At 42.4% G+C, this 9779-nt stretch overlaps 1 protein-coding gene across 2 annotated transcripts in view; it reads right to left on the bottom strand.

The window, feature by feature from the left end:
• Positions 1 to 8120: 8120 nt before the first annotated feature.
• The window catches only part of LOC120066625 (metabotropic glutamate receptor 8-like), a 230704-nt gene continuing 229045 nt past the window's right edge, over positions 8121 to 9779 (bottom strand). For both annotated transcript variants that reach the window (XM_039018051.1, XM_039018052.1), the window contains exon 10: positions 8121 to 8170. In XM_039018051.1, the coding sequence (XP_038873979.1) occupies positions 8121 to 8170 (50 nt within the window). The remainder of the gene's footprint in view (positions 8171 to 9779) is intronic.

The following is a 9779-nucleotide window of genomic DNA, read 5'->3' as shown; positions in this document are numbered from 1 at the left end:
AACTGTTGCACAGAATTGTCTAGAATGTCATTGTATGCTGTAGAGTTAAGATTTTCCTTCACTGGAACTAAAGGGCCTAGCCCGAACCATGAAAAACAGTCCCAGACCATTAATCCTCCTTCACCAAACTTTAGTTTTGGCACTATGCATTCGGGCAGGTAGCGTCCTCCTGGCATCCTCCTATTGACATCAGCCAATAAAGCTCGCACCATTGGACTCCTAGATGGTGAAGCATGATTCATCACTCTAGAGAACGCATTTCCACTGCTCCACAGTCCAACGGCGCGAGCTTTACACCACACTAGCCGACACTGGTGATCTTAGGCTTGTTTTTGGCTGCTCGGCCAGCGCAGAAATTTGACAAACTGACTTGTAAAGGTCGCATCCTATGACGGTGCCATGTTGAAAGTCACTGAGCTCTTCAGTAAGACCATTCTACTGCCAATGTTTGTCTATGGAGATCGCATGGCTGTGTGCTGGATTTTATACACCTGTCAGCAAACGGGTGTGGCTGAAATAGCCAAATCCACTAATTTGAAGGGGAGTACACATACTTTTGTATATATAGTGCAGTTCCCTGAAGAATAGTGTGCAAAAACAACAATATGCCAGGAGAATTTTTACAAGCAGTGATGATACTAGAGACTGCTTGGCTGTCCTAAGTCAGCCAAAACTCTAATAAATCTGAAATGTATAAAATAATATAGCAATTATTTAGCTGAAGAACAGTGTGCGTCCAAGGACAACCATCATCATAACCTGTAAACTTTAGTGTGAGACATGTCCTTTGCTGTCAGTGTCAAAACTCTTTGAAAGAAAAAAGTGAAACAGAAGTTGACATGTTTAGTTAATGTGATATTCCAATCTACAGGTATCTGCCAAAATAAAGGAAACACCAATATAAAGTGTTTTAATAGGGCATTGTGCCACCACGAGACAGAACAGCTTCAATGCACCTTGGCATAGATTCTACAAGTGTCTGGAACTCTTTTGGAGGGATGCAAAGCCATTCTTCCATGAAAAATTCCATAATTTGGTGTTTTGTTGATGGTGGTAGTAAACACTGTCTCAGGCGCCACTCCAGAATCTCCACAAATTATTCAATTGGGTTGCGATCTGGTGACCGAGACGGCTATGGCATATGGTTTACATCATTTTCATGCTCATCAAACCATTAATTGACCACTTGTGCCCTGTATATGGGGGCATTGTAATCCTATGGGGGCAAAGCCATGGTAGCCAAAATAATGGCCAAAGTAATGGCCTGTCCAGCATTTTTTTTTATACATGACCCTAAGTATGATGGGATGTTAATCGATTAATTAAGACAGGATCCACACCTGTGTTGAAACACCTGCTTTCAATACATATGTTGTATCCCTCATTTAGCAGCAAAATAATAGTGATAATATTTTAATAATACCCACAATATGTGGGTATATGATAAAGATACGTTAAAGATACGGAGTATTTACAGTGCATTTGGAAAGTTTTCAGACCCCTTTACTTTTTCTACATTTTGTCACGTTGCAGCATAAAATGTATTTAAAAAAAAATGTCTCTCCTCGATCTGAAAACAATACCCCATAATGACAAAGCATAAACATCAGATTTACATAAGTATTTATACCCTTTAGTCAGTACTTTGTTGAAGCACCTTTGGCAGCGATTACAGCCTTGAGTCTTCTTGGGTATGACGCACAATTTTATTTGTCACATGCGCCGAATACAACAGGTGTAGACCTTACAGTGAAATGCTTACTTACAAGCCCTTAACCAACAATGCAGTTTTAAGAAAAATAAGTTTGTGGGCTATACTCGGCCTTGTCTCAGGATGGTAAGTTGGTGGTTGAAGGGGGCTGTGCTTTGGCAAAGTGGGTGGGGTTATATCCTTCCTGTTTGGCCCTGTCCAGGGGGTATCATCGGATGGGGCCACAGTGTCTCTCCTGACCCCTCCTGTCTCAGCCTCCAGTATTTATGCTGCAGTAGTTTATGTGTCGGGGGGCTAGGGTCAGTTGGTTATATCTGGAGTACTTCTCCTGTCTTATCCGGTGTCCTGTGTGAATTTAAGTATGCTCTCTCTAATTCTCTCCTTCTCTCTTTCTTGCTCTCTCTCGGAGGACCTGAGCCCTAGGACCATGCGTCAGGACTACCGGGCATGATGACTCCTTGCTGTCCCCAGTCCACCTGGCCTTGCTGCTTTTCCAGTTTCAACTGTTCTGCCTGCGGCTATGGAACCCTGACCTGTCCACTGGACGTGCTACCTGTCCCAGACCTGCTGTTTTCAACTCTCTAGAGACCGCAGGAGCGGTAGAGATACTCTTAATGATCGGCTATGAAAAGCCAACTGACATTTACTCCTGATTATTATTTGACCATGCTGGTCATTTATGAACATTTGAACATCTTGGCCATGTTCTGTTATAATCTCCACCCGCCACAGCCAGAAGAGGACTGGCCACCCCTCATAGCCTGGTTCCTCTCTAGGTTTCTTCCTAGGTTTTGGCCTTTCAGGGAGTTTTTCCTAGCCGCCGTGCTTCTACACCTGCATTGCTTGCTGTTTGGGGTTTTAGGCTGGGTTTCTGTACAGCACTTCGAGATATTAGCTGATGTACGAAGGGCTATATAAAATAAAATAAACTTGATTAAGTAAAAAAAATAAAAGTAACAAATAGTAAAATAATAATAGCGAGGCTATATACAGGGGGGTACCGGTACAAGGTCAATGTGCGGGTACACCGGTTAGTCGAGGTAATTGAGGTAATATGTACATGTAGGTAGAGTTAAAGTGACTATTCATAGATAATAAACAGAGAGTAGCTGTTCAGGAGTCTTATGGTTTTGGGGTAGAAGCTGTTAGAAGTCTTTTGGACCTAGACTTGGCGCTCCGGTACCACTTGCCGTGCGGTAGCAGAGAGAACAGTCAATGACTAGGGTGGCTGGAGTCTTGGACAATTTTTAGGGCCTTCCTCTGACACTGCCTTTTATAGAGATCCTGGATGGCAGGAAGTTTGGCCCCAGTGGTGTACTGTGCATTCCGCACTACCCTCTGTAGTGCCTTGCAGTCGAAGGCCGAGCAGTTGCCATTCCAGGCAGTGATGCAACCAGTCAGGATAATCTCAATGGTGAAATTGTATAACTTTTTGAGGATCTGAAGACCTATGCCAAATCTATTCAGTCTCCTGAGGTGGAATAGGCTTTGTCGTGCCCGCTTCACAACTGTCTTGGTGTGTTTGGACCGTGATAGTTTGTTGTTGATGTGGACACCAAGGAACTTGAAACTCTCAACCTGCTCCACTACAGCCCCGTCGATAAGAATGGGGGCGTGCTCAGTCCTCCTTTTCCTGTAGTCCACAATCATCTTCTTTGTCTTGATCACGTTGAGGGAGAGGTTGTTGTCCTTGTTCCACACGGCCAGGTCTCTGACCTCCTCCCTATAGGCTCTCTCATCGTTTTCGGTGATCAGGCCTACCACTGTTGTGTCATCGGCAAACGTAATGATGGTGTTGTAGCTGTGCCTGGCCATGAAGTCATGAGTGAACAGGGAATACAGGAGGGGACTGAGCGCGCACCCCCGTGGGGCCAAAAAATACAAGATGGCACACCTGTATTTGGGGAGTTTCTCCCATTATTCACTGTAGATCCTCTCAAGCTCTGTCAGGTTGGATGGGGAGTGTTGCTGTAAAGCTATTTTCAAGTCTCTCCAGAGATGTTCGAATGGGTTAAAGTCTGAGCTCTGGCTGGGCCACTCAAGGACATTTAGAGACTTGTCCCGTTGCCACTCCTGCATTGTCTTAGCTGTATGCTTTGGGTTGTTGTCCTGTTGCAAGGTGAACCTTCACCCCAGTCTGAGGTCCTGAGCACTTTGGAGCAGGTTTTCATCAAGGATCTCTCTGTACTTTGCTCCATTCATCTTTGCCTCGATCCTGACTAGTCTCCCAGTCCATGCCGCTGAAAAACATCCCCACAGTATGATTCTGACATCCACCATGCTTCACCGTAGGGATGGTGCCAGGTTTTCTCCAGATGTGACGCTTGGCATTCAGGCAAAAGAGTTCAATCTTGGTTTCATCAGACCAGAGAATCTTGTTTCTCATGGTCTGAGAGTCTTTAGGGGCCTTTTGGAAAACTCCAAGCTGGCTGTCGTGTGCCTGTCAAGTGACTTCCGTCTGGCAACTATACCATAAAGGCCTACTTGGTGGAGTGCTGCAGAAATGTTTGTCATTCTGGAAGGTTCTCCCATCTCCACAGAGAACCTCTAGATCTTTGTCAGAGTGACCATTGTGTTCTTGGTCACCTCCCTGACCAAGTCCCTTCTCCACCGATTGCTCAGTTTGGCCGGGTGGCCAGTTCTAGGAAGAGTGTTGGTGGTTCCAAACTTCTTCCATTTACGAATGATGGAGGCCACTGTGTTCTTGGGGACCTTCAATGCTGCAGAAATGCTTTGGTACCTTTCCCAAGATCTGTGCCTTGACACAATCCTGTCTCGGAGCTCAACAGACAATTCCTTCGACCTCATGACTTGGTTTTTGCTCTGAAATGCACTGTCAACTGTGGGACCTTTTATAGACAGATGTGTGCCTTTCCAAATCATGTCCAATCAATTCAATGTTATGTTTAATTAATTAGCAAACATTTCTAAAAGCCTGTTTTTGCTTTGACATTATGGGGTATTGTGTGTAGATTGCTGGGGAAATGTTTTTATGTAATACATTTTCGAATAAGACTAACATCACAAAATTAGGAAAAGGCAAGGGGTATGAATACTTTCCGAAAGCACTATGTTTGCATCTGTTTCTGAGGACAAGCGCTCATGTTCTCTCAGCTTCATCTAGTGAAATTAGATCATCAACCAGGGAAAAGTATGCATCGAATGCCTACGGAATTCATCACTCAAACTTTATACCTAGCTTCCTTTCTTCAGTAGAAAATGCAGAAATATTCATTACATGGTTCAGGAGTTTTCACTTGTAGCTTTTATTGATCCTGCTACGCCTGTACCAATGGCTGTATTGATTCCCTTAACTTGTTTTCAAAATTCTGGCACATACAGCGCCTTGCAAAAGTATTCATCCCCCTTGGCCTTTTTCATATTTTTCCTGCATTACAACCTGTAATTTAAATAGATTTTTATTTGGATTTCATGTAATGGACATACACAAAATAGTCCAAATTGGTTAAGTGAAATTACTTGTTTCAAAAAATTCTAAAAAGAAAAACGGAAAAGTGGTGTGTGCAGATGTATTCACCCCCTTTGCTATGAAGCCCCTAAATAAGATCTGGTGCAACCAATTACCTTCAGAAGTCAATTAATTAGCTAAATAAAGTGTCAAATGATCTGTCACATGATCTCAGTATATATACAGCTGTTCTAAAAGCCCCCAGAGTCTGCAACACCACTAAGCAAGGGGCATCACCAAGACCAAGGAGCTCTCCAAATAGGTCAGGGACAAAGTTGTGGAGAAGTACAGATCAGGGTTGGGTTATAAAAAAATATCCGAAACTTTGAACATCCCACGGAGCACCATTGAATCCATTATCCACAATGAACCTGCAAAGAAAGGGCCCCCCACCAAAACTCGTGGACCAGGCAAGGAGGGCATTAATCAGAGAGGCAACAAAGAGGCCAAATATAACCCTGAAGGAGCTGCAAAGCTCCACAGCGGTGATTGGCGTATCTGTCCATAGGACCACTTTAAGCCATAAACTCCACTGAGCTGGGCTTTACGGAAGAGTGGCCAGAGAAAAGCCATTGCTTAAATAAAAAATATGCAAAAACATTTGGTGTTCGCCAAAAGGCTTGTGGGAGACTCCCCAAACACATGGAAGAAGGTACTCTGGTCAGATGAGACAAAAATGTAGCTTTTTGTCCAACAAGGAAAACGCTATGTCTGGCGCAAACCCAACACCTCTCATCACCCCGAGAACATCATCCCCACAGTGAAGCATGGTGGTGGCAGCATCATGCTGTGGGGATGTTTGTCGTCGGCAGGGACTGGGAAACTGGTCAGAATTGAAGGAATGATGGATGGCACTAAATACAGGGAAATTCTTGAGGGAAACCTGTTTCAGTCTTCCAGAGATTTGAAACTTTGACGGAGGTTCACCTTCCAGCAGGACAATGATCCTAAGCATACTGCTAAAGCAGGTTTAAGGGGAAACATTTAAATGTCTTGGAATGGCCTAGTCAAAGCCCAGACCTCAATCCAATTGAGAATCTGTGGTATGACTTAAAGATTGCTGTACACCATCAGAACCCATCCAACTTGAAGGAGCTGGAGCTTTGACTTTGGGTGGGTGAATAGTTATCCACACAAGTTTTCTGTTTTCATTTGTCTTATTTCCTGTTTGTTACACACAACAACAACAAAATTGCATCTTCAAAATGGTAGGCATGTTGTGTAAATCAAACGATACAACCCCCCCCCCCCCCCCCCCCCAAAATGATATTTGAATTCCAGGTTGTAAGGCAACAAAATAGGAAAAATGACAAGGGGGGTGAATACTTTCGCAAGCAGTGCAGGGATTTTTTTTGTTTTGCTATAGACATTTTATGTGTGTCAGAATTGCATTCAATCAAATGACTTATCAAGTTTAGTAGCTTGGTAGGAAATTCTCAAAGATCCAAACTATTATTGTAACATTAGTGTGGTCCTTCTATTCAATTGCAATTACTACTGCATTGCAACATTTTCTACTTTTGTGTGTTTCGGATTTCCCTCTCTCTCATATAATTTTTGTTACATTATGTTGTTGCCCTGTTCAAAATAGCACAAATGAGTGCCAAAAAAACTGTACACTGAACAAAAATATAAACACAACATGTAAAGTGTTGGTCCCATGTTTCATGGCCTGAAATAAAAGATCCCAGATATTTTCCATAAGCACAAAAAGCACATTTCTCTCAAATTGTGTGCACACATTTGTTTACATCCCTGTTAGTGATAATTTCTCCTTCGCCAAGATAATCCATCAACCTGACAGGTGTGGCATATCAAGAAGCTGATTAAACAGTATGATCATTACACAGGTGCACCTTGTGCTGGGGACAATAAAAGGCCACTCTAAAGTGTGCAGTTTTGTCACACAACACAATGCCACAGGTGTCTTAAGTTTTGAATTGAATGCTGTAGCCAGAGAATTGAAAGTTAATGTTAATGTTTCTCTGCCGGTAGAGAAATTAATATTCAATTCTCTGGCAGTCCAAAAGTCAGTCCATCCCCATTTTTTTTTCTCAGGTTTAAGTAAAATGTTAAAACTAAACATTTGCATTATGTTCACAGTAATACTCAAATTATTTTGCCACGACTGTATATAGTTTCCTTCAGGGGAAATCCTACAGCAATATTGTTTGTTTTCATTTGAGACCATGGAGTTTTTGGGTGCTCTATATATTTTTCATAGTTTGCTTTAAGGCTTCATACATTCTTAATATAATTTGCCTACTTGCCATCCTGGTATATTTTGGGTGTGTGCTCAATTCAGGTCAAGGCAATCACATAACTGTTTTGACTTGGGTATCATTTCCATCGAAATTGAGGTAAACCACATACATCATATCCCACTCTCATATTTAACCTCATCCAACAATCCTAAACATTTCCAAAACATTCCTTTATTATAAATAAAGTATTTGTATAAAAATGTGCATGCTTAAACCATGGCATTTACAGATTTCACAACTCAAGGCTACAATTCAGTTAGCTGATACAGAGACAAACTCATCTCGTAATGTAGTTCAGACGACATAAGACACGAATGAGAAATCTTCACCACAAAATACATAAAATAAGAATAACAAACTAACTAACATGGTTGATCGCAACAATTTCTATTTAAATTCTCTTTTGTTTTCCTCTTCTGTTCACCACCCTCATTTTGTCAAGTCTCTTGAATGGTTTGTTTAGTGTTTTGTCTGCTTCCAGCAGGCCCATTAGCTCTCTCTATGAACATGAAAGAGCAGACATATTTATGTTGACTGCCATGCTCTCAGTCGTTATTTGGACTCTGAGCAATATCAATGTCTCATGCTTGTTGTAACACCCTGTCATGTGTGAATCTGACACATCCAAGTCTGCATGTGGAATTCCTCAGTAATTCTCTATTCAGTGCTTCTCTCTTCAGATGGCATGATTGGTGTAGCTGACATACTTTGTTTTGGTTGATGGCACTATAAAGGCAAGAATAGAGAAGATGTTAGTTTCCTGGAGTGTAGTCCCTCAGTACTCAATTTACTGTTTCAGTCCTTCCCTTAATGCATTACCCCATAATCGAACAGTCTCGATGGAATGTTGAGGATACTATGGCTTTCCACCATCAACGTAAACTAGAACAGTTGGCTATGTGGACTAATCACTCACAATGAAATTACATTTTGAGATGTATTCATGTATTCATTTGTGAAATTCTCCACGATTAGGCAAAAAGGCAACAAATTAGAAAGCAAAGCAAATCAAATCTTATTGGTCACATACACATGGTTAGCAGATGTTAATGCGAGTGCAGAGAAATGCTTGTTCTTCTAGTTCCAACAGTGCAGTAATATCTAACAAGTAATCTAACAATTCCCCAACAACCACCTAATACACACAAATCTAACAAGTAATCTAACAATTCCCCAACAACTACCTAATACACACAAATCTAAAGGGGTGAATGAGAATATGTACATAAGTATATGGATGAGCGATGGCCGAGCGGCATAGGCAAGATGCAGTAGATGGTATAAAATACAGTGTATACATGTGATATGAGTAACGTAAGATATGTAAACATTATTAAAGTGCCATTATTTCATGTGGCATTGTTTAAAGTGACTAGTGATCTATTTGTTAAAGTGTCCAGTGATTGGGTCTCAATACAGTATATACATGTGATATGAGTAATGTAAGATATGTAACATTATTAAAGTGTCCAGTGATTGGGTCTCAGTGTAGGCAGCAGCCTCACTGAGTTAGTAATTGATATTTAACAGTCTGATGGACTTGAGATAGAAGCTGTTCGTCCATCTCTCGGTCCCAGCTTTGATGCACCTTTACTGACCTCGCCTTCTGGATGATAGCGGTGTGACCAGGCAGTGGCTCGGGTGGTTGTTGTCCATGAGGATCTTTTTGGCCTTCCTGTGACATCGGGTGCTGTAGGTGTCATGGAGGGCAGGTCGTTTGCCCACGGTGATGTGTTGTGCAGACCGCACCACCCTCTGGCGAGCCTTGCGGTTGAGGTCGGTGCAGTTGCCGTACCAGGCTGTGATACAGCCCGACAGGATGCTCTCGATTGTGCATCTGTAAAAGTTTGTCAGGGTTTTGGGTGACAGGCAAAATTTCTTCAGCCTCCTGAGGTTGAAGAGGCGCTGTTGCACCTTCTTCACCACACTGTCTGTGTGGGTGGACCATTTCAGTTTGTCTGTGATGTGTAAGCCTAGGAACTTAAAACTTTCCACCTTCTCCACTGCTGTCCCTTCGATGTGGATAGGGGGGTGCTCCCTCTGCTGTTTCCTGAAGTCCACGATCACCTCCTTTGTTTTGTTGACTTGTAAACAAGTTTAAATGTTCTATTCACGTCAGCCACTGAGAAGGAGAGGAGGGGGCCGCAGTCTTTGTTGGCAATCCACATCGGTGGCACTGAATTATCCTCAAAACCGACTATCCTACCGATCCTTGACTTCGGCGATGTCATTTACAAAATAGCCTCCAACACTCTACTCAGCAAATTGGATGCAATCTATCACAGTGCCATCCGTTTTGTCACCAAAACCCCATATACTAGCCACCACTGCTACC

This window comes from Salvelinus namaycush, chromosome 21 (assembly GCF_016432855.1).
Source record: "Salvelinus namaycush isolate Seneca chromosome 21, SaNama_1.0, whole genome shotgun sequence".
Classification (NCBI taxonomy): domain Eukaryota; kingdom Metazoa; phylum Chordata; class Actinopteri; order Salmoniformes; family Salmonidae; genus Salvelinus; species Salvelinus namaycush.
The sequence above is the reverse complement of the archived record's forward strand: the minus strand, read 5'-3'. Positions and strand labels throughout refer to the sequence as shown.